General features: G+C 35.5%; 1 protein-coding gene across 2 annotated transcripts; it reads right to left on the reverse strand.

The window, feature by feature from the left end:
- Positions 1-19,117: 19,117 nt before the first annotated feature.
- Positions 19,118-24,923, reverse strand: LOC104236547 (transcription factor bHLH68-like). Of its 2 annotated transcripts, XM_070147833.1 has the most exons (8): positions 24,439-24,923; positions 23,560-23,974; positions 23,185-23,259; positions 23,000-23,065; positions 22,388-22,453; positions 21,287-21,349; positions 20,027-20,072; positions 19,534-19,666 (listed from the first exon to the last, which is right to left on the reverse strand). In XM_070147833.1, exons 1-7 carry the CDS (start codon positions 24,621-24,623, stop codon positions 20,031-20,033), a joined length of 912 nt encoding a protein of 303 aa, XP_070003934.1. In that variant the 5' UTR covers positions 24,624-24,923; the 3' UTR covers positions 19,534-19,666; positions 20,027-20,030. The 2 variants fall into 2 exon arrangements, with proteins under 2 accessions (XP_070003933.1, XP_070003934.1); XM_070147832.1 differs by lacking the exon at positions 20,027-20,072 and having other exon boundaries at positions 19,118-19,666; positions 24,439-24,922.
- Between the last annotated feature and the right edge of the window lie 1,648 nt (positions 24,924-26,571).

Here is a 26,571-nt window from a genome sequence, read left to right on the forward strand (position 1 = left end):
TGTTGTCTGGATTATTCCAGGGTTGTAATCCAGATTTCTTTTTGTGCTCGCCAAAGAGCGAAACCTTGCTATCCAGTATTTTAATAAAGTGAAAGTTTTTTTTCTTCATTCCTTATTTTGTTTTAATTTTTCTTCTTCTTTTTCTCTTCTGAACAGTTCTTTTTATACTGGTTCTAATGACATGGCATGCACGATGGATCTTCAACCTAGTCTAAAAAAATCAATCTGATTTCGAACTTATAGTACAAGATTGTGATGATAAGTCGGAATACGATGAGGATGAAGCCTTCGAAGAAATTAACAGAGAGTTAAACCAATTTGAAAAAAGAAAAAAAGAGCCCAACTCAAATGACACTGAAGCCGTCAATCTAGGGGATGCGGATGATATCAGGGAAGCTAAGATAAGCGTCCACATTGAACCAAACATCAGGGAAGAACTAATCAAAGCACTTACTGAATTCAAAAACGTTTTGCATGGTCATACGACGACATGCCGAGTTTAAGCACCAATCTAGTGGTTCACAAATTTCCCACTAACCCGGCATTTCCTCCCATCAAGCAAAATTGAGGAAGTTCAAAACCGACATGAGTGTGAAGATTAAGGAAGAACTAACCAAACAACTAAATGCTAAGGTTATTCGGGTCGCTCGATATCTTGATTGGTTGGCTAATGTGGTGCCAGTGCCAAAAAAAAAAAGATGAAAAAATCCGGGTGTGTGTTGATTATCGCAATCTGAACAGAGCAAGCCCAATGACGCTTTATGTTTAACAGATATCGAAGGGAAATGCGTCGACATGACTATCAATTCTGACGCAGTTAAGAGATATTATGTATGATTTCTTGTAATTGTAATTGTTGTTTGTTTGTACTTAGCATTTGTCGGAGAATGAAATGACGGAGGCAATTCTTTCTTCTATCCAAATACTTTAACCTTTGCTTCCCCTTTTGAGCCTTATTTATTCTTTCATACCCCTCTTTTTGGAATCAGCAATGAAAATGAAAGAAAAAGAGAAGAAAAAAAATTTAATGATAATAAAGACAAAAGAAAAGTCACAAGAAAAAAAACAAAGGAATTGGGAACTACGTTTGACCTGATTCCTCAAAAAAGGATACGTGCCTCACGGCTCGGTCATAGTATAACAAAAAATAAAAATCCCCCAAGCAAGAAAACTAGGGCAGAAGTTATGTTTTAAAGTTTCAAAAGAGGTTTGATTCCAAGAGTTGTAATGTTTCACCCATCAAAGTTATTTTTGAATTTTTGATAGCCTTTTCTTTTAACCCCACACAAAAACCTATGTGTGATGTCCAAAAAAGACCTCCCGATCAGTATCCGAGAGGTGTCAAGTCAGGCAAATGAAAGCCGAGAATAATACATTGATCCCCAACAGAGAAGAGGATCATAAACTAGAAATGAATTGATAACCGAAAAGAATCCCCAGCAGAGAGAGTCAAATCGGCAGCACTCCAATCCCCAGCTGAAAAATAAAATAAAATGAGAGAGTATTATCGGTGAAAACCTTCACAGGCACCATAAGACGATGAGAGTTGAGAGAAACGAGAGAGTCTTATTAGTGAAAACCCCTCGAAGGGCACTATGAGGCGACACGACAAGATTGGTGGAAAGGATCCGCATTTGGCAAAGAGGTGAGTGCATGTTTATCCCCAGCAACGTGAGGCCATCCGAAAGGTTGATTGATACAAATAGACTGGGTTGATTAATCCGGAATGCGCGACATGATCGTTGGGATCGGTTATATCATTCAGTTAAGTTCTTTTCTTTCCTTTTCCCCAGCATTTGTTCAGAAAGACTTCTTCTTTTTCTATTTTTTTTTGAAATCATCACTTTTTCATTTCTTGGTTTAAAGACTTTACCTCCCCAGCAGTTTGTTTCTGAAAAGGATTAACCTCGTTCTAAATTGGGACTTGACACTAGACAGAAAAAAAGTCGTACACCGTACACCCTTCTTCACAATTCAGAAGACTCAGAGAGGAGATGGGTTTCGGTACAGTTTATATACAGTTCTCAAAATATCAAAGCAGTAAAAGCAGTTAGTTAGCATAGTATGCACAGATCATGTAACAAAATCTGATAAAGCTAAATACAACAATTATTCCAAGCTCGAATTCTGAACCCTGAACCAGAGATTCTGGGCCCCAGTCCCCAGCAGAGTCGCCAAATCTGTCACACCTCCTTTTTCCGCCCCCGCGAGGGGTGAAGGAGTTTTTCCAATTAAAGGACAATCGAAACGGGATTTGTTTATTTATTTCAGAGTCGCCACTTGGGAGATTTAGGGTATCACAAGTCACCAATTTTAATCCCGAATCGAGGAAAAGAATGACTCCATATTACAGTCTGCGTATCAGAAATCCGGATAAGAAATTCTATTAACCCGGGAGAAGGTGTTAGGCATTCCCGAGTTCCGTGGTTCTAGCACGGTCGCTCAACTGTTATATTCAGCTTGATTATATGATTTTATACAAATATGAACTTATGTGCAAATTTTAACTTTTTTACCGCTTTCATAATTATTATTATTATTTTTTACAAGGAATTGCAACGTTGTGAAAATGTATCTCGAACCGCGTTACAATCAATGTACCCGTGGTCGTCGACACATTTTGACTCCGTTGAGATTTGGATTTGGGTCACATCAATGTGCACCCGAGTTTAAGAAAATTAAATTATTAAAGGCGCGCCTAAAGCGACTAGCGTATCATCTACTTTGGGTAGGGCCGTGGAATTTTGCTAAACGGTCCATCCCGAAGTCTAAGCAATTTAAAGAAAATATTTACTGAGGGCCCCGCAATTTTGTATTTTTATTTGGCGAGGCTCATCTCATTATTATTTTTAAGGATAAACCTACAGTGACTACATTTCTTCTATTAAGTTTGTCTCTAAAAGCAAAAGAAGATTTCTCAATTAATTACATGCTAAAAAAACATAACTTATTAGTTATTAGTTTACGGCTAATGTGAATGGAAAATTGCGATCGAGTTTGTACAAAGAAAAATTGCTTTCATTCTATATTCTATTATTCAATAATACTGGAACATGAGATTGACACACCATAATATCAAAACAAATTAACTAGTATTTGATTAATTTAAACTAACATTATTAGATGAAGAAGTTATACATATGCAACCCCATTACTCATTAATTAATCGACTACATTTTTATACAAAGAAAGGAAAATTATATTCAAACACAAATCTAAACAGGAGGGATTCAACAGGAACAAAGCCTGATTAATATGACCCAAATCCCAATCTCAACGGAGTCGAAATGTGTCTCTGATCACGGGTACATTGATTATGACGTGGTCCGAGATGCGTGTCCATGACGTTGCAAATTCCTTTTAAAAGTAAGAATGAGATGATCCTCGTCGAATAAAAATACAAAATTGCGGGGCCCTCAGTAAATATTTGCTTTAAAATTGCTTAGACTTCGGGATGGACCGTTTAGCAAAATTCCACGGCCCTACCCAAAGTAGATGATACGCTAGTCGCTTTAGGCGCGCCTTTAATAATTTAATTTTCTTAAACTCGGGTGCACATTTATGTGACCCAAATCCAAATCTCAACGGAGTCAAAGTGTGTCGACGACCACGGGTACATTGATTGTGACGCGGTTCGAGATACATTTTCACAACGTTGCAATTCCCTGTAAAAAATAATAATAATAATAATAATAATAATAATAATAATAATAATAATAATAATAATAATAATAATAATAATAATAATAATAATAATGAAACCGGTAAAAAGTTAAAATTTGCGCATAAGTTCACATTTGTATAAAATCAGATCATCAAGCCGAATATGACAGTTGAGCGACCGTGCTAGAACCACGGAACTTGGGAATGCCTAACACCTTCTCCCGGGTTAACAGAATTCCTTATCCGGATTTCTAGTACGCAGACTGTAATATGGAGTCATTCTTTTCCTCGATTCGGGATTAAATTGGTGACTTGGGACACCCTAAATCTCCCAAGTGGCGACTCTGAAATAAACAAACAAATCCCGTTTCGATTGTTCTTTAATTGGGAAAAACTCCTTCGCCCCTTGCGGGGGCGGAAAAAGGAGGTGTGACAACTCTGGCGACTCCGCTGGGGACTACACCCAGAACCACTAGTTCAGGGTTAGAAATTCGAGCTTAGATAAATTGTTATATTTGGTTTTATTTGATTTTGTTACATGTTTGGGCTCAATGTGCTAAATGATGCGTTTACCACTTTGATATTATGTGAACTGTATATAAACTGTGCCGAAATCCTTCTCTTCTTACCTCCGGGGAGAAGCTCGCTGGCCGAGACTCCCTATTCTGTTAGTGTCAATACCTAAAATAAGAAAGAGGCCGGATAAGTTACAAAGCCGGACGATCCCGCGGGTCCCCGGTACGTAGCCCCCTCCTCGACTCGAATTGTCCGCTCGGGTACACAGTCTAGAACAAATGCCCAGGTTATGAACCTAGAATAACTCAGCTTCATATCGGATCCCTAGTAGAAACGTTTGTTTGCATCACGCGCATCTGACTTTGGAGGCTCAACACAGGGGTTGGGTCTGTCTAGGACAGTTGTACCAAAAAATAAAAATGACCATCCTGATGCATCTTATTTGCTGCTACTTGTGCATTTATTTTATTCAGACTTGTGTGTTGACCGATTTTTGAATATCAGGAATATTGTGAAATTTAAAAAAAAAAGAAAAAAAAAAGAAATAGCGGTTAGGGAATTGATTGTTTATTTTTGAAAAAAACCAATGCCCAAATACTGTCAAAACTCTGCCGAAATTTTGAGAAAATGAGAAAAAAAAATGTCTTATTAGTTTGTTTTATTAAAAGCAAAGGAAAAATAGAAAAAAAATCGTTGTTCTATCTTGTTTTTCAAGAAAAAAAAAATAGAAAAAAAAAACAGTTTGTCTTGCCATGAGAATGAAAAAGAAAAAGAGTCTTGTTTTTAAAATGATTTATTTATTTATTTATTTGTTTATGAAAATGCCAAAAAAAAGAGTCGGGCGTTGAAAGTGGTTTTATTATTTGTTGCAAATATATATATATATATATATCTTTATTTGTTGCAAAAAATATTTGTCTTGCCAAAAAGTCTAGAAAAGTTTTTTAGACCCTCGATTTTCTAAACAAAAAATCCAAAAATATTTTCCATTATTGACTTCTTTAGAAAGTCTTTTTAATTATTTTAAAAATAAAATAAAATAAAATAAATAAAATAAAAAATCCGAAAATATTTTCCTTCTTCTTTCAAAATTGAAAAGAAAATTCAAAATTCAAAAAATACTTTTAGAAGCATTTCTTTCATTGAAAGTAAAATTCCAAAAATATTTTCTTAGAAATCCTTCTTTGCTAAAATGCTCCCTTTCTTCTTTATAAGTCTTTCCTTCAAAAAATAAAATAAAATAAAATAAAATAAAAAGTTAGTTCATTTACTTATTCATGATCTTCCCGAACTACGCGGGTTTGATTCTCACCGGATGTGAGATATGTAGGCAACCCTCATCGGGTCCAACCTCCCCTTTTGCTAAAATAGCCAAAAATAAATAAATAATAATAAAAAAAACATGTCAAAATTTTAATTTTGTCATAAATAAGTCGGGTGATGTTGTTTTGTCAAAAATAGCCGAATGTTCCCGAAAGGGACGCCGGAAGGTTGACTTTGCATAAACAGCCAATTTTTGGGTCATGTTTAAGATTTGGTTCAGTTGACCCACACAGCCTTAAAAATCTTCATCCCCGAGGCGTTGAAACGCCGTGTTTGCAATATTGAGTTTTCTATGTTGAAAAACGATAAAAAGAGTCATAAATAAGTCGGGTGATGCTGTTTTGTCAAAAATAGCCGAATGTTCCCGAAAGGGACGTTGGAAGGCTGACTTTGCATAAACTGCCACCTTTTGGGTCATGTTTAGGATTTTGGTCAAGTTGACCCACACAACCTTAAAAATCTTCGTCCCCGAGGCGTTGAAGGGCCGTGTTTGCAACACCAGGTTTTTATTGTAATTTGAAAAAAAAAAGAGTCAGCGGTCAGGTGAATACCGTTTGGATTTTTAGTCAAAAATAAGCCGAGCCAGCTTCGGCCGCGTCTTAAACCGTTCTTGCCAAAATAGCCTTAGAGTATCTTTCAGTTGTCGAAAGGTTATTTTCGTAAAAGAATGGACAAGTTTGTAAAGTGTCATAAAATAATCCTCCTCGGCCTCAAAATTCATGTAAAATTTGGAAGGGGCCACGTTTGCAAAAATAACCGTTTGGTTGCATTTGTCAAACGGAGAAAGGAAGTTGGCCATTTGTTTTTGGAGTTTGTAAATCTTTTGATTAGAATATGTGGGTTGTTTGATTTTCGAGTTTGTAGGTCATCTTCAAACCTTTGAAACCCAGTTTGTTTTAATATGAAAATTGAAAAAATGTTTATTATTGTTTATCTTTTATTGGTCCGAACTACGCAAGGTCTGATTCATGCGGGGTCATGATACGTAGGCAATCTCCATAGATTCGACCACAACAAAAAAAAGAGAAAAAAAAATGAAAAAAAAAAGAGAGAGAAAAAAAAGATCTTAATAATGAAGACCGACTGAGTCCATTCTAACCTGTTTTGTTTTGAATCGCAAGAAAGCTAAGGTGGTTGGTTTGTGGTAAGCCGGAAACACAAGATCCAGGAAACCCTGATTGTGATCCAAGACAATGACACCCAAAATATCGCACAGAATCCTTTACCTGCACATCATGATACACACTTTGCGGGGATAAGGCTTGATAACTGAAGCACTCGAATCCTATCGGGGACTTGTTGACTAAAGTTGATGATATTGAAGTTGGTAATGGTCTGGGCAATACAGATGCGAAGCTCAATGGCTAGGATGCCAGTTTTGATAAAGTGGGAGGACGCTCCGTTCCTTGGTTAGCAAGAGAGAAGCTTTTGGTGGCTTATTTTGTTGTCATTTCTGTTGTCCGGATTATTAGGGTTGTAATTCGGATATTGTCTTGTGTCAAAATTTCTTATCTTTCCATTTTGTCATAGCAAAGTTTTGTCCAGGTTGTTTTAGGATTTTATTCTGGTTTGTTTTCTGGTTTGTTTTTGTTTGTTTTGTTATTCAAACCATTTCGCCGGTAGTCTAATGCAAAATCTGGTCTTTTTATTACTTCCAGTCATCTTTTTGTTTAGTCCTTTTATCATTTTTGTTCAGCGCCGATTCTAGTGACATGACATACGCACACAGTTTGGGCCTAATCTTAAAAGTTAATCATAAAACCCTGGAAAGTTGATCAGAACATTTAAAGGAAACAAGGACGGTTTGAGATTATTAGGAGCTCAAGTCATACAGAACTAGGGCAAGTAAAACACAAAGAAAACCGTTAAAAGCAGGATTCGCCAAATTGACATGAGGGTCGTTCATGATAATGGGAGTGAGAGTGTTGCCAAACGGTGCTTTAGAGAGGACAAATGAAAAAGCAAATGTGTGAATATAATTGTCAAGTCCAGCACCATCAGAAGAGGCTACAAATCTTTGTTTAATTGTATTGTTTGCACTTAGCGTGTTTTGAAGACTGGAATGACGAAGGCATTTTGTTCTGCTACCTAAACACTTTATCCTTCGTTACCCCTTTTGAGCCTTATTTATTTTTCTTTTCATACCCCTCATTCGGAATCGGTAACAACAGGTTAGAAACACAAACGTGGAAGAAAAAAAAAGAAAAGAAGAAAAAAAAAAAGAAAGCAAAAAAAAAAAAAAACAACAACAAAAGAAAAAATGAAAAAAAAATAATGACAAAAACAAAAGAAAGTCAGAAGAAAACAGAGGAATTGGGAACTACGTTTGACCTGATTCCTCAAATAGGATACGTAGGCGCCTCACGGCTCGGTCATAGGGTGCATAGGGTGCATAATGCGCATAGTATGCATAATGTAACATAGTATAACAAAAATAAAAAATCCCCAAGTAAGAAACTGGGGCAAGGGTTGCGCTTGTTGTAAACAAATACGGTTCCGAAGGTTGTAATTTTGAACCCCAAACTGATTTGTTTTTTTGAGCCTTTAATACCCTTTCTTTCTAGCCCTATCCAAAACCCCACATTACGGTCCAAAGAAAGACCTTCTGATCAGTCTTCAAAAGATGCCAAGTCAGACAAATGAGAGTCTTACCGGTGAACATAACACTCTGTTCCGCAGCAGAAAGGACTCTAATCCCCAACAGAAAGAGTCATATCGACAACACTCCAAATCCCCAGCTAGAAAGTGATACAAATGAGAGAGTTTTATCGGTGAAAATCTTTACGAACACCATAAGGCGATGAAAGCTGAGAGAAAACCAAAATGAGAGAGGCTTGATAGTGAAAACCCTTTGGGCACTACAAGTCGAATAAGATTAAGAATCAGATGGGGAATCGCCAAGTGAAGATCTTGAAAGACGATTGATGGCAGATGATAGGCCACATCCGCATGTCATGATTATTAGAGTCGGTATCTGCATTTGATAGGTTTTTATTTATAGTTTCTTTTGTTAAAGAGTCATCTTTTTCCTTTGTCTTTTTATTATGTTCCATTTTCATAGAAACATTCCCCAGTAGAGTCTGTTTGGTCAGAACAAGTGAGAAATGACTTCAAAATCTGCCATCAGCTTTCCGGTTATGTAAGACCAGATCCGATTAGAACATCCAAATGGTCTAAATCAAGAAAGGACAAAGCAAGGAGAATAATGAGCATGATTTGGGAAATTCATACGAGACTAACAGTTCGGGGAAATGCCAGTTTCCGAGCTATGCCGCAAAAGAAGAGGGATATCCCCGGCAGAAAGGGATTATCCCCAACAAATAATATCATCCCCAACAAGTTTTGGAATGCAGAGCAGGGAAGGAGAAAGGGAAAAAGCCATCCCAGTAGGAGTATCACAACCAACCACTGCGTTTTAAACTAACAAATTTTGTTTGATTTGAAACAGGTAAAGGAAATGGCATTGATGACAGAAATGCATGCCACAAGGGAGATTATCAAACTGGGGCAGAAAATTTTCCTTCCATTTAGAAAATTTTCTGGAAGTCAGGTACCCATTCGGGGAAGAATAAAGATAACACCAGTCTCAAGGAAAGTGGTCTTTGAACCAGTGTTGCCCCCAACATAATAAGTTTCAATGGAGGAAGTTGTTCCCCAGTGGACAGAACAAAAGGATGAAACTTGTGCTCGGAAAAAGCAAAAGGCCAGTATCATTACCAGCAGCCTTCCGAAGAGTGAAGCACTAGTTCTGAAGGAATCAGAATCCCCCAGCAGTGTTATCCTCGACAGCGTTATCCCCAGCTGATAACATTTTATCCTCCAACAGGTAAGTAAATAATTCCCCAGCAGTGTTATCCCCAGCAGTTACGAGGGAAGACAACACAAGTTTTTAAGGAAATGGTTCCCGCATAGGAGACACACTTCCTAAGTTTAGTTTTACCAATAGGAGACGCACCTCCTAAGTTTAGTTTTACCAATAGGAGACACACTTCCTAAGTTTAGTTTTACCCATAGGAGACGCACTTCCTAAGTTTACTTTTACCCCATAGGAGACGCACTTCCTAAGTTTACTTTTACCCCATAGGAGACGCACTTCCTAAATTAAGATTTCATTCATAGGAGACGCACTTCCTAAAGTATTTTTATTCATAGGAGACGCACTTCCTAAGTTCATTTCTACCCCATAGGAGACGCACTTCCTAAGTTCATTTTTACCCTATAGGAGACGCACTTCCTGAGTTTATTTTTATCCCTAGGAGACGCACTTCCAAAGTTTTATTTCATGCATAGGAGACGCACTTCCTGAATTAAGTTTTCATTAATAGGAGACGCACTTCCTAGTTCAAAATCATAAAAGTTTCACCCATAGGAGATGCACTTCCTAGGCTGGATCTTTCAGGTTATATTTTGCTTTAGGAGACGCACTTCCTGATTTTGGTTCATACAAGTTTTTCTCGTATGAGATGCACTTCCTAGTTGGGTTCATCCGCCCTCGAATAGGATATGTTGGGTTCATCCGCCCTCGAATAGGATATGTTGGGTTCATCCGCCCTCGAATAGGATATGTTGGGTTCATCCGCCCTCGAATAGGATATGTTGGGTTCATCCGCCCTCGAATAGGATATGTTGGGTTCATCCGCCCTCGAATAGGATATGTTGGGTTCATCCGCCCTCGAATAGGATATGTTGGGTTCATCCGCCCTCGAATAGGATATGTTGGGTTCATCCGCCCTCGAATAGGATATGTTGGGTTCATCCGCCCTCGAATAGGATATGTTGGGTTCATCCGCCCTCGAATAGGATATGTTGGGTTCATCCGCCCTCGAATAGGATATGTTGGGTTCATCCGCCCTCGAATAGGATATGTTGGGTTCATCCGCCCTCGAATAGGATATGTTGGGTTCATCCGCCCTCGAATAGGATATGTTGGGTTCATCCGCCCTCGAATAGGATATGTTGGGTTCATCCGCCCTCGAATAGGATATGTTGGGTTCATCCGCCCTCGAATAGGATATGTTGGGTTCATCCGCCCTCGAATAGGATATGTTGGGTTCATCCGCCCTCGAATAGGATATGTTGGGTTCATCCGCCCTCGAATAGGATATGTTGGGTTCATCCGCCCTCGAATAGGATATGTTGGGTTCATTCGCCCTCGAATAGGATATGTTGGGTTCATCCGCCCTCGAATAGGATATTTTGGGTTCATCCGCCCTCGAATAGGGTATGTTGGGTTCATCCGCCCTCGAATAGGATATGTTGGGTTCATCCGCCCTCGAATAGGATATGTTGGGTTCATCCGCCCTCAAATAGGATATGTTGGGTTCATCCGCCCTCAAATAAGATTTTATTTTCAAAGTTGTTGTTGAAGATAGGCGCCCACCTGTATAATTAGAGGAATATTTTCATGTCTTAGTTAAATAGGCGCCCACCTGTATAATGAGAGGAATATTTTCATGTTTTAGTTCAATAGGCGCCCACCTGTATAATGAGAGGAATATTTTCATGTCTTAGTTAAATAGGCGCCCACCTGTATAATGAGAGAAATATTTTCATGTCTTAGATAAATAGGCGCCCACCTGTATAATGAGAGGAATATTTTCATGTCTTAGTTAAATAGGCGCCCACCTGTATAATGAGAGGAATATTTTCATGTCTTAGATAAATAGGCGCCCACCTGTATAATGAGAGGAATATTTTCATGTCTTAGTTAAATAGGCGCCCACCTGTATAATGAGAGGAATATTTTCATGTCTTAGATAAATAGGCGCCCACCTGTATAATGAGAGGAATATTTTCATGTCTTAGTTAAATAGGCGCCCACCTGTATAATGAGAGGAATATTTTCATGTCTTAGTTCAATAGGCGCCCACCTGTATAATGAGAGGAATATTTTCATGTCTTAGTTCAATAGGCGCCCACTTGTATAATGAGAGGAATATTTTCATATTTTAGTTCAATAGGCTCCCACCTGTATAATGAGAGGAATATTTTCATGTCTTAGTTCAATAGACGCCCACCTGTATAACGAGAGGAATACTTTTATGTCTTTTCATGTCTCAGGCGCCCACCTGTATAATGAGAGGAATACTTTTCAGTCTTTACATTTCATGTCTCAGGCGGCCACCTGTATAATGAGAGGAATACTTTTCAGTCTTTACATTTCATATCTCAGGCGCCCACCTGTATAATGAGAGGAATACTTTCAGTCTTTACATTTCATGTCTCAAGCGCCCACCTGTATAATGAGAGGAATACTTTTCAGTCTTTACATTTCATGTCTCAGGCGCCCACCTGTATAACGAGAGGAATACTTTTCAGTCTTTACATTTTATGTCTCAGGCGCCCACATGTATAACGAGAGGAATACTTTTTAGTCTTATACATCAGATTTTGAAATCAGTAACCCCACCGGAAGGCAGAAGGTTACAACAGGAATCCCCAGCAGGAAACAATAAAAATCCCCAGCACCGGAAAGCAGAAGATTGCAACAGGAGGTTCCAGCACAAATTCAAGCGCATGCGTCAAAAGGAAGAAAAGACGCGTCTTGAAAGAAGCGGCCTGTGAACATTAAATTATGCCCAGCATAACAAATCTGATGAAGAGAGCCGTGTCCCTAGAGGAACCGCCGAAAAGCTTAATGAAGAAAGCCATATCCTCAGCGGACCGAACAAAATGATGAAACTGGTATTCAGAATGGCAAAAGGCCAGTGTCATCCCCAAATTCACGGAAGAAAAACACCGGAGGAAACACAAGCCGACAAGAAAGCAAGACAACAATAACAAGTTGAAGATAGATGAGATCTTACGATCCGTAGTCTAGCCTAGGTTCTTGTTTTCTTTTAAGCACGGTGTAACAAGGAGATCGGTAAGCAGTGGTAATAGCATGCAACAACAGTAACATTGCAGTCCCGTGGTAGTCCCAGCTACCAAAACTTCCCGAACTACATTAACCTGATTCCCCTTTAGCCAGGGATATGTAGGAAACCTTTGAAGCAAAGGTTCGGTTAAATCTTTTTAGAAAAAATGCTTCACACGGAGTACTCGGATGGGCAAAAATCGCTCACTTTATCTTTGCACGAAAACCCTTCGTGTCTTCGGGCAAAGAGGGGCAGCTGTAAGCATGTGATTTTTGCCCTATGAAAGAATTACTCCCAAAAAATTCAAAATAAAATGATTTTTCTTGGTGTGCAATCTTGAGAATTTTTGTGACATTTTGGATAATTATTTGTATTTATCTGTGCATGTTTATTTGTTAAATTAATAAAAAATACAAAAATATGTCACATTTTGCATGTAGGATTTAATTCTACAATTATGAATAATTAATCTTGTTTTACAAGAATGAAAACTACAAAAATAGGCATCTTTTGCATTTTTAGCATTTAATGTCCAAATATACAATTTTATGCTTAATTATTAATTAATTGTACGTTAATTGTTATTGGGAGTTAATTTGCGCTTTTATAACTTAATAATAATTTAAGGATTTTTAGAATTTAGTTTTAGAAAAATAAAAGAAGAAAAGAGAGCAAAAATATAACGAAAATCGGAATTGGGCTTTTCTTCAAATTCAAGCCACAAACCCAAAAAATACCCAACCTTCCCCACGACCCGGTCCATTTTGAACCGGGTCGACCCGGTCCATAACCCAAATACCCAACACCCCATATCTTACATTTGACAAAAACAAACAAAACAAAAAGAAAAAAAAACCCTAAAACCTAAGAAAACCCATCCGCCCCCCATCTCTTTCTCTCTTTCCCTCTTCTTCTCCATCTCCTCCAAACAACCTTCATCCATGGCTGCCACTTTTACACACACGCACTACCATTCCTTACACCTCCAACACCTTCGATACAACCACCACCACCCCAGTCCAAACGACCACATACACACAGTCGTCGTCGGACCTCCATAGCCACACCAAACGACCCCGCTGCCACTGCTTCGTCTGCTTCGTCTTCTTCATCGCCTCGTCCACGGCAGCAGCACCAACAACTCTCCACCACCTTCTCCTTCACACCCAAACGACCCCCTACTGCTTCGTCCAGCTTCCCCCCGTCGTCGAACCTCCAATGGTTGCCTCCTCCATCTCTCGCTCCTGCTTCTGTTACGTCCAAACAGACCCTGTCACTCCAAAACCAAGCTGTTTTTGCTGCTACCTCCAACTGCCTCGTCGAGACCCTCTCTGTCATCGTCTTTTACAACCAAAAATAACCAACAAAAAAGGGCTCCTCCCATGAACGACGTGAGTTCCAAGCTCGCTCCAAGCTCGACTGTGTGTCGCACGCACACACACAGTCGTTGGCCAGCCTTCACCGGCTGTTTCGTCAACGTCAAGCCCCGTCCAGCATCGCTTCTCCTGCGTTGCTGCTGCTTCACCCTTTTCCGGTGCCTCCAGTCCAAAAAAAAATGAGACTCACCATCTCGCTTATTCAAGCTTTGGTCGAGGTTTGTCGAAACAGTCCATACATAGTTCGAGTTCGTCGTTGGTCAGTCGTTGTTCGTCGTTTCTTCAGTTTGTTTCATGTGTTGTTATGTATTTTTCAGAAATTGTTAATGTTGGTTAAATCATTCGAATCCGTCATGTTTGTTGTTTAAAATAGATTTAATCCATGTTCATCTTTGTTTGAAGTTAGTTTGTAACCCCAATGATTTAATGTGAGTTTTTGGTTTTGGTTTTTGATTTGTTGATTTAGTTTGAATCATGTATTTTGTTGTTGATATTGTTGTCTCTTTGCTCATTCATTTTTGGTCTAAGTTAACTAGGATTGGTTCCCAATATGGTTAACTTATTCCCCATTAATTTGATGTTGTTCAATCTGTGTTCATGTGATTTGTTGTTTGAATTTGTTTAGAAATTGGTTATATTTGCTATATTTTGGTTGAGATTGATTAGGTGATTGGTTATAGCTGATGGGGTAGTTTGGTAAATTGCAGTACGTGTAGGGGTAAATTGGTAATTTCAGTAAGGTCGGAGGGGTATTTTTGGAATTGAACATTTGAACAATTATTTAATATAATGGGGGACAAGACATAAATTAGTGGGGGAATAATGTAATTGTTTATGTTAAGCATGGGGGACAAGATGTAATGGGGTGAGGTTGATATAATTGTTTAATATAATGGGAGACAAGACATAATGTAGTGGGGTGAGAATAATGTAATTATTTATGTTAAGCATGTGGGACAAGAGTTTAAAATAAAGAAAACATTAAATAGCAGAGACAAAGCATGCAATTGGGGGAATATTTCGGGTTGGGGATTCAAGACAAAAGTCTTGTTATAAATAGAGTCATTTGACACATTCTTAAGGACTAAGACTTAGAGGAGGAAGACTTATACTTGAACTTGAAAGATTTTTTAGGATTATTTTGAGAGAGGAATACATTTTGAAAAATTTCAAGAGTGTTAGAGAGTTTAAAAAAGAGAAAACAAAAACAAAGTGAGAAACGAGTTTAGTTTCGGGTTTAATACACGTGGGTTTGGGTATGTTTGTAGTGATGTGGTTTGTTGCTGTTTAAGTCTTTTACAAACTTTTGGGTTTGTTCTATCGAGCTTGCTTGATATTCTTCAAATTTTCCTGGGTTTTAATTCTGGTTCAAATTGCTGTTGTGGGGTTGTTGTTACGTTGCTGCGTTACTACTGCTGCTGACTCCTCCTTCTTTTCTTCTTGTACTGCCATTTCCAGGTACACATTTGTACACTCTCGGCTTGAAGCGAAATGAAATATTAATCCGGCTCTGTTCCTGTTGAATTCCTCCTGTTTAGATTTGTGTTTGAATAGAATTTTCCCTTCTTTGTATAAAAATGTAGTTGACTGATTAATGAGTAATGGAGTTGCATATGTATAACTTCTTCATCTAATAATGTTAGTTTAAATTAATCAAAGACTAGTTAATTTATTTTGATATTATGGTGTGTCAATCTCATGTTCTAGTATTATTAAATAATAGAATATAGAATGAAAGCAGTCTTTCTTTGTACAAACTCGATCGCAATTTTCCATTCGCATTAGCCGTAAACTAATAACTAATAAGTTACGTTTTTCAGCATGTAATTAATTGGGAGATTTTCTTTTATTTTAGAGACAAACTTAATAGAAGAAATGTAGTCACTCTAGGTTTATCCTTTAAAATAAAAATGAGACGAGCCTCGCCAAATAAATCACACATCGCTGGGGCCCTCAATAAATACATAACCATTGACTAGACTTTGGATTTGGCCGTTTAGTGAATTTTCCACGGCCTTTTTCTAAAACAACAATACGTAGTTTCTTTAGGACACGTCTTAATTAATCTTACCTTCTTGAATACGGGTGTGCATTTATGTGACCCAAATCCCAATCTCAACGGAGTCGAAATGTGTCTCTGATCACGGGTACACTGATTATGACGTGGTCCGAGATGCGTGTCCATGACGTTGCAAATTCCTTTTAAAAGTAAGAATGAAATGAGCCTCACCGAATAAAAATACAAAATTGCGGGGCCCTCAGTAAATATTTGCTTTAAAAATGATTAGACTTCAGGATGGACCGTTTAGCAAAATTCCACGGCCCTACCCAAAGTAGACGATACGCTAGTCGCTTTAGGCGCGCCTTTAATCCAAATCTCAACGGAGTCAAAGTGTGTCGACGACCACGGGTACATTGATTGTGACGCGGTTCGAGAAACATTTTCACAACGTTGCAATTCCCTGTAAAAAATAATAGTAATAATAATTATGAAAGCGGTAAAAAGTTAAAATTTGCACATAAGTTCACATTTGTATAAAATCAGATAATCAAGCCGAATATGACAGCTGAGCGACCGTGCTAGAACCACGGAACTCGGGAATGCCTAACACCTTCTCCCGGGTTAACAGAATTCCTTATCCGAATTTCTGGTACGCAGACTGTAATATGGAGTCATTCTTTTCCTCGATTCGGGATTAAATTGGTGACTTGGGACACCCTAAATCTCCCAAATGGCGACTCTGAAATAAACAAACAAATCCCATTTCGATTACCCATTAATTGGGAAAAACTCTTTCGCCCCTTGCGGGGGCGGAAAAAGGAGGTGTGACACATAGTATAGCGTAAGTATATATAGTATATATATATATATAAGCTATATTCGATACAATATTACCTAATACACTTATACTTAGTGCATAGTATAGCGTAAGTATATATATATTATATATATATAAGCTATATTTGATACATTATTACCTAATACACTTATACTCAGTGCATAGTATAGCGTAAGTATATATATAAGCTATATTCGATATAATACTACCTAATACACTTATACTCAATGCATAGTATAGCGTAAGTATATATATATATATATAAGCTATATTCGATACAGTATTACCTAATACACTTATACTTTGTGCATAGTATAACGTAAGTATATATATATATATTATATATATATATAAGCTATATTCGATACAGTAGTACCTAATACACTTATACTTAGTGCATAATATAGCGTAAGTATATATATTATATATTATATATATATATATATATATATATATATATAAGCTATATTCGATACAGTATTATCTAATACACTTATACTTAGTGCATAGTATAGCGTAAGTATATATATATATATATATATATATATATATATATATATATATATATATATATATATATATATATATAAGCTATATTCGATACAGTATTACCTAATACACTTATACTCAGTGCATAGTATAGCGTAAGTATATATATATATATTATATAAGCTATATTCGATACAGTATTACCTAATACACTTATACTCAGTGCATAGTATAGCGTAAATATATATATATATATAAGCTATATTCGATATAATACTACCTAATATACTTATACTTAGTGCATAGTATAGCGTAAGTATATATAGTATATATATAAGTATATTATATATATATATTAGCTATATTCGATACAGTATTACCTAATACACTTATACTTAGTGCATAGTATAGCGTAAGTATATACAATATATATACAAGTTATATTCAATACAGTATGACCTAATACACTTATACTCAGTGCATAGTATAGCGTAAGTATATATTATATATATATATATATATATATATATATATATATAAGCTATATTCGATACAGTATTACCTAATACACTTATACTTAGTGCATAGTATAGCGTAAGTATATATATATATATTATATATATAAGCTATATTCGATACAGTAGTACCTAATACACTTATACTTAGTGCATAGCATAGCGTAAGTATATATTATATATATATAAGCTATATTCGATACAGTATTATCTAATACACTTATACTTAGAGCATAGTATAGCGTAAGTATATATATTATATATATATAAGCTATATTCGATATAATATTACCTAATAGACTTATACTCAGTGCATAATATAGCGTAAGTATATATTATATATATAAGAGTTATATTCGATATAATATTAGCTAATAGACTTATACTCAGTGCATAATATAGCGTAAGTATATATATATATATATTTACCTAACCTGTCTAGGACGTACCTGCAGTCAATTGGCATAGTACTAGCATATACAGGTACTTTCAAGACTTCTTTAGGAAGTTTTTGTAAATTCCAAGACTACTTTTAAATAAAAGGCAATACATTAATTTTGAAAAGAAAAGGCTACATATTGAATACACACACACACACACACACACATATATATATATATATATATATATATATATATATATATATATATAGAGAGAGAGAGAGAGAGAGAGACACGCACGATTCGTAGTACTATTCATCCCTTGTATTACAAAAGTATTAACGGCTTACATTTATATTATTTAGATAGTAAATACAAAAGTGATTTTTAATTTTGACAATTGTTGACCTGAATAGAGACCAACTTTGGTCGCCATTTATTCAAGAATTTAATTTAGCGACCAAAGTTGGTCGCTATATTTAAATCAGATTTAATTATATTTCATATAATATTTAAATTAATAATATAATTATTAAAATTGTATAACTGGGTCCCATTTAAGCGACCAAAGTTGGACGGTATCTTCCTACCCTTTAAGTTGCGACCAACGTTGGTCGCAATTTTTATATTATATATATTTATATTTTATAATTTTTTTAAAATAATAATATAATTATTAAAATTTGTAGGTGGGTCCCACTTTAGCGAACAACATTGTAGGTGGGTCCCACTTTTTAAAATAATAATATAATTATTAAAATTTTGTAGGTGGGTCCCACTTTAGCGACCAACATTAGTCACTAATCTCAGTAAATGTTTGACCAAGAAAGTCTGACCAGTCCAGTCAACATTTTGACTAATATAGCGACCAACCTTGGCCGCTATTTTGTTTCTTTTATTTATTTTATTATTTTCGCTAGTTTAGCGACCAACTTTGGTCGCTTTTTCTCACAGACCAACTTTGGTCGCTTTTTTCCGGATTTCTAGTAGCGACAATCTCACACCACATGTCACCAGCCAGTCTCATCCAATAATCAAAGTTTTCCTACGTTATGCTTTCCAATCTGCATTTGACTTAAACAGAAAAGTATATAGATAGCCAGTCTCATCCAAGAATCAAAGTTTTCCTACGTTATGCTTTCCAATCTGCATTTGACTTAAACAGAAAAGTATATATACTTGAAATGAAAGATGAAGTGATCGATCAACGGATGGTAAGTGATTTAATTTCCAAGTTACATATACAACACTTATATATGAACTAGCTTGTAGTATGATTATTCATGAAATTCAAGAAAATAGGACCATATGGCATTGGACAATACCACTTTAATCTTTCACCCGATTCCAAACGAAAAAATATATAGCATCACCAACAGTCAGCTCTGACTTTCATACTGAAAATGACTGCTGATGATGTTATATATCATTATATTCAATAATCCTTGAGGATAGAGGCTATATAGCTCTATTGTATCGTCACTTCATCAATGTCTCGGTAGTAACAGTGTAAAATATCTTTTCACTGTCAGTGTATCAACGTAAATCCCATCATCAGAGTAAACACTCGTTACATCAAAATCCTGATCCACCTAGAGCTGGAGCCCAGTAATCGGCGCCCGTGTCGCTTCCTACATTTTGCATGCAAGAAATAGGAACCAAGCACAACCCTCTACTCCTTAAATCCTTTGTTTTGTGTTGAGAATCCTATATATAAACATTCATTTGCAGTTAGTAAGTTGTAACTACAGGATAAAGGAAGTTGGATAATTGCTAATTAAGGCTATGATCAGTAGAATAATTTCAATATTTCTTTCGCCGATTAAGATACCAGTAAATGGCAGTTTTGTCACATACATGAAAGAGTTTAAGCTATATATATACTATCAGGGTACAAGTTTAATTTATATATACTGTCAGATAAACTGCTCTATTGTCAAGGTTTCAAATTTCACTTCGTATGGAGGCTTACTTGAAGATATCCTTTAGATGACCTGTTAGTATTGAAAATACGTAACACTGACGATGTGTATAACTTAAACTCTAGGCAAAATCATGCATATATACCTGCTTATATGGCGGACCTCCTTTTCAGGCAACTACGATCCAAAAACTAGATGAAAATTAAAGGATCAGAATTAAATCAGTATCTATGAGACATGCAAGAACCAAAAGACTCCAGTTCAAAACTTTAGCCCTTTTTTTAACTAACTACTGTATATTAAGTCTTTTAGTTTTTTTTTCCCTTATTACGAAATCATGCAGTTGAAGAACTTCAATTATTGTTGGAGTTCATGAAGTTGGGAACTTAACTTCATATCTCCTTAAGATCAATTTTTCTATGAATAGAAACTCTCGATATATGGTGCTTGATTTACAAATGTAATGTCTCTCTTAGCTTGCTTTTAGTAGTGAGGGATCCAATTAAGCAGGCATAATATACTTTCTCCGGTCCACCATAAGTGATCATTTTATCTTTGGCATACCCGTTAAGGAAATACGAACTCCTAGAGAAAAAATATGTATTCACTAAACTAACCTTAATTAATTGTTACATTGACACATTAGAATATGTAAATAAGAGCAAATTTGAAAAAACAAAATTAATTCCTTCTTGATTATGTAAATGGACACTTATGTTGGATCAAAACAAAAAGGTAAAATGATCACTTATTGTGAACCGAAGGGAGTATCAAATTTGTTTGGGCAGTAATAAACAACTACTCCCCCATTCCAATTTATGTGAACCTGTTTGACTGGACACAGAGTTTAAGAAAAAATGAAGACTTTTCGAATGTGTGGTCCTAAACAAGTCAAAAAGGGGCACAAATTATTTATGTGGTTATAAAAGCTTCTCATTAATGGTAGAGTTGTAAGTATAAGCTAAATTGTTACCAAATTTAGAAAGAGGTCATTCTTTTTGGAACAGATCAAAAAGGAAATAGATCCGAGGCGGATTCAGACTTTTAAGCTTATGGGTTCCTATAATAATCTCAAGTTAATCTACATGATAACTGGACCAACGAACTGGGTTCCAAGCTAAATATTCTTATATTTTTAATGAATTTTTTAGTATAAATACATGGTCTATGCAAAAGTTATTGGGCTCACGAGAACCCGCACTGTTTGCTCTACATTCGCCCCTGAAATGGACTATATATATTTTCTTGAATTCAAGGGAGAGATATTCTTCATAATTAATCAATTAATAACATATGATTAGTCAGTCGCACGTGTATATATATGAATGTGCGAGACTACAGAATCTTGGTCGTGCATTGGAAAATGTGAAAAGAAAATGCTACTACTATATAAAAGGGTACTCACTGATTGTTGGGAAATGTGACCCATGCTTCCTGATGGATTCCCCAAGTATGGAGAGCTTAATGCCTGCATTGGTGCACGAGAGAGCAAAAAGTAAAATCAAATTTACACCAGAAATAGCAAAGATAATTCTCTGCTTTTTTTCCCTTGATGTGTTTAATTCTCGTATTATCAAGTCACTTAAAACATAATTACAGTTAATAAGCCGTAATAACACCATCAACTCACTTAAAGATGATTATAGTGCATGACTCGTAATAATTAACACTATTAGGTCACTTAGGGGTCGTTCCGTACCTGAGATAAAGATAATAATTCCGAGATAAAGTTTGGAATTATTTTTTTACTCATATTTGGTTTGGGGTATTAGCTAATTTCGGTATAACTTTTACATTAAAATCATGGGATTAGTTATTCCCAAATAAAAGGTGTGATAACTAATCCCATAGCATATATCCTGGGATATCCCATCATTGTACCAAACGACTCCTTAAAGATAATTACAGCTAACTATCTATAATAAGTAAAACTAGTTACCTAAAAAACAAAGAAGCACTAACCTGCTACAACTGTATACTCCCTCCGTTTCAATTTAGATGACATACTTTCTTTGTTTATCCGTTTCAAAAAGACTGACACATTTATAATTGGAAATAATCCAACTTTAAGCATTATATTTTACTCGTTTTATCCTTGATGAGAACCTTTTATAACCATACAAACAGTGGCGAAACCAGAAATTTACTCAAGGGTGTTCAAACTTGTAAGAAGTGAAAAAAAATCTCCAAGAAAGAGTGTTCAATTTGTGTTATATACCTCTAAAATCTAATATTTTACCTATACATGCAGTGTAAGACCACCCTTTACAACATGTAGCTTCGCCCATGCATACAAATGTCATACTCCCACAAAACTTTTACCCCTTAAGCTTTTAAGACCACAAGTTTCAAAAATCTCCCTCTTTTCTCTTAAACTTCGTACCGAGTCAAACTAACTTATCAAAATTGAAATGGATAGAGTAACAGTACTATTAATGTGGAGTAGAGTATAATATATGTTAAATGCGCTTTTGAAAATAAGGTAGAAAAGGAAGAAAAAAGAGACCTGAATTTGACCCTGAAGGAATCTGACGTAGCCAATAGCTTCTGACAAGACGGAGGCTGTATCAGTCTGCAAAAGAGAAACATGACATGTCTATCTCAGCAAACACACAAAGCCATTTTATTCTTTAATTTTCTCTCTTTTTCTTTCTTCTTTTTGTGTTGAAAACTTTAAGACAGGGCTTTATGGGTAAGATTAAAGCATAAGGGAATCTTGATGTGTTTCTGCAATATGAGTTTCATTATAAACTATATCAACTGTCCTACACTAATAACAATTAAATTGCTTCAACTTATATACATTGACAACGTAAAAACTTTTAAATTATCAATGTATTTAGCCTATTGCAGTAGCTAACCTAACTTATTTTCTAGGTTATCTACCACTTTTTATGAGCAATTGTATGTAAATATCGTCTGGGGCATAGTTAAAAGCCCGTTAGGTGTTAATTTTTTCATTAAATATGAACAAATATTAAATTTAGAATCAGTTATTAGCACTTGAAATCGTTATTTCAAAATTCAGAATTCATAAAATTAAAATCTTTCCGCCTGTGAATATCGTGACTTAATAGTGTAAGAAAGTTAAAAATTAAACTCTCATTAATTACTTTACCTTTCCAAATGGAGAAACAAGTTGGTGAAGTGCTGTTATTCTATCCCCTAGCTTCTCCTTTCTTACCTGCTTTAAAAAAAAGACAACAAAATTCTGTCAAGGGAATTTTATTTTGCTACATTATTTTCAGTAAATATAATTTCTTGTTATTATTCGAGTGTCTAAATTAAAGGAGAGAAATTTGCCTTTAGAGAAGGTTGGGCTGAAGAATGCTGAACCCTAGCTTTTTTACTTATTCCACCACTGCTTGTGCTGTTACACTTTAATGGAGGCATAAAATAAAGTCAATAAAGTCAAGAAAAAATTACCCACTAAATTAAGTTCAAACTTAATACTAATAATTATCAGCCAAAAAAATTAGGAGTAGTAATTAATTAACCTCTCTTTTTGGATGATTAATTCGTAATGGTAATCATGAACTTATTTTGGCATTTATATATATCACTTTCTACTTTTTAAAATGTTAATGATGAACTTATTGACTTGTATATATATATACAAAGATGAGATGTAGAAATCAACTTTTTACCCTATCTTCCTTTTTCTTTTTAATTTCTTACCTCAGATGAATTGTCTGGATGTTGATGCTTGAGTTCCCCCTTGTTTTTATTACTGGAAAAGTTCAAAACATTATGGTTTAATAAACCTGTTGTAATACAAGAGCTAGCTGGTGATGGCATATCTTGATGTTGAGACCAAGAATTAGCAAGAGGTCGACACGTGTATGCGGCGTGTTTGGTAAAATCCGTTGATAATTCCAGTTTTTCTTGTAGTGATGCTTGAAATTCATTTTGGACATGATGATGATAGTCGTATAATTGGCCAAGCTCTGGCTTTACATCATCAATATTAGGATTAACCCTAAAATTAGAAGGTGATGGAATATGAACTGAATTCAAATTTTGGTCTTCTGAATTTCCTCCTTGATGAAAAGGACTAATACCAAACTTTTCTTCATCACCAGAAAATCCACTCCTGCAATTTGAATTGAGATTAGTAATTAATTAACAGCATAATTAATAGGAAAAAGTTTCACGTTAGTCATACTCTAACATGGTAATACCAAGACTCAAAAATAAAAATATTATAATTAAGAAAAAAATTGCTTTAGGGCGAATTCTGAGTGTTCAACTGTACTCGTTTCTTGCTACTTGAACTATGTATACATGTACATATAATAAAATTATAAGTACTCATTTTGAACGCGTTGAGTCGTTGTCTCTAGATCTTGTATTCGCCTCTGCTCATAACATGAAGAATTTAAAAAATAGATCAAATGATAATTATTAGCTCAACCAAAGGGGAAAGTTTTTGGAATGACAAAAAATAAAAATAAAAATTCAGCCTTTGAAACATGATAAAGGTAAACAAGAATTGAACCAAACTACGTAAACATGACAAAGAAAAGACTGAGAGAGAAATTAAAGATATGTATTTACAGAAGTAGTTGGCTCAATGAGCGAGCTGGGAAATCTTGGTTTGAATTATCAGCTAAAGAAGAATTAGAAGCTCCGTAAAAATGCGAAGAAGAAGAAGACGAAGAAGAAATATGCTCAGATTGTTGATGCATATTATTTCCATTCATTAGCATACTCCACCAATTAGTAGGGTTTCCAGCCATCATTTGCTACTGCTTATGATTATTGACTGATCCTCAACTCGAAGATTATTTTTTGTCTTTTCTCTGTATGTTTTGAACATCTATACGATCCTTCATCTTCTTCTCTGTGGGTTTTTCTCTTTCTCTCACTACTTTTTGATCTAGTGTACAAATCACTAGTTGTTTATTTTTTCCTTTTTTGTGCAAAAAAACGAGGCTTCGTTGAAGGCTTTCAAGGCCGTATTTGCTTTACTCATAAGAGGTTGAAGAAACCAATATATCATTGTCAACTGAGTAACATTTACTTAGTAGTATTTCTTACTTGTGGGGTTGAGAAGCTTTATGATTGTATTTTGTTTTCCTCTTATTGATCCTTTCTTTTTATTTATTTAGTACTAGTATTTATTTTTGCTTGCTTTAGCTTTATTGTAAAGTGGAGGCAGAAAAGGGATGGTGGGTCAGGCTCAAAAACAAATGCTCGTTGAGTTTTTTTAAACTTACATCGACTTGGAGTGGTAACTAAGGGATTGTTCTTTTATGTTGCTACTAGATATAGAACTGCATTCTTAGATCTTATCATGTAAAACAGAAGCGTGCTCTTTTACCATAGCAGTATGAGCAGAGGCGGAGCCAGAATTCGAAGCTAATGAGTTCGAAATTTTAATCTCTTTAAGTTACTGGGTTCTAAATTGTTAATTCGTACATTCTTAATGAATTTCTTCATACAAATACAGGAGTTGGACCGAAATTACTGGGTTCGCCGAACCCTTAAGAGGCACGCTAGCTCCTCCCCTGAGTATAAGTTTCTGTGAATGATACTCTATTAATTAATTAGTATCAAAAGCGGAGCTATAATTTAAAATTTATGGGTTCAAGATTCTAGTTTATTTAAGTTGCTAAGTTCTAAATTAATAATTTGTACGTACATATTTAAATTTCTTAAGTCAAATATAATTATGTTTGGATTAAAGCTGCTGAGTTCGGCCGTATAAAAGAATTTTTAGTTGCACTATAAAGTTATTCAAAACTACATATCCCTACAATAAAAAATAAAAGAGACAACCTACGGCAGTTAATTTACGGTGGTAGTGTAACATGTAATGTCAGTTCGTATATAATTAAGTTAAATCCTTAATCATGTTTCTATCATTTTAAGTTTTATTGCAGAGAAGGACTCAGAGTTCTCGGCCAAACGATCACTAAAATTAGAAACAATTGAAGTTTTTGATAGCTTTAAAGAATTTGGGATTAATTATTAGCCGGAGAAGTATTACTAGTCTGGACAAGATCAACTGTGACATCCTTCAGGTTTAGATTGTACAATTCTTAATTCAGTTGTAGGGACGCTAATAATTACAGTATCTGATATTAATAGTGATGTTATACTATACATAGGTTTAGCAGGAGGTAAAGCCTTTAACAAACAGGAATTTCATAAACAATTGAACTTCTTGCCTGGCACCCTCGCTAGAGCCATTTTTATGTACGTCTTTCTTTTGTCTCTTAAGAGTCTGATTTCTCGAAAATCAATAGCAGTCTCCCTATCGTTAACCCATTGTAATCCCACAAATAGATGTTTAACCAAAAAGTAGAACTCTTGGTTCAAATAATTAAAGTTATGTATCAAGGGGTTAAACCTAGTTAACAATAATATTTCTAGATATGAGTTATGAAATTAAAGCGTGGCTAATGTGGGACAGATCTGTAAGAAATATAATAATGGTGATTCCAAGCGACATGAATAATAATGGAGCAATAAATAACAATGAACAATAATAAATGGCATTCAAGTAAATAAAGAAGTGATTCACCCAATAAACGAGGAAATAGATGTTATTCCTTCTGACAATGATGAATGACAGACAATTCCTTGAATGTTTCGAATTATTCGCCGATCTGGTAGAAAGTCTGGAATGATGTGGACAAGAATCTTGGTAAAAAAGGTGTTGTTTATATCTTAGTCGGAGAGAGA

The sequence above is a fragment of the Nicotiana sylvestris genome, chromosome 6 (genome assembly GCF_000393655.2).
Source record: "Nicotiana sylvestris chromosome 6, ASM39365v2, whole genome shotgun sequence".
Lineage (NCBI taxonomy): Eukaryota > Viridiplantae > Streptophyta > Magnoliopsida > Solanales > Solanaceae > Nicotiana > Nicotiana sylvestris.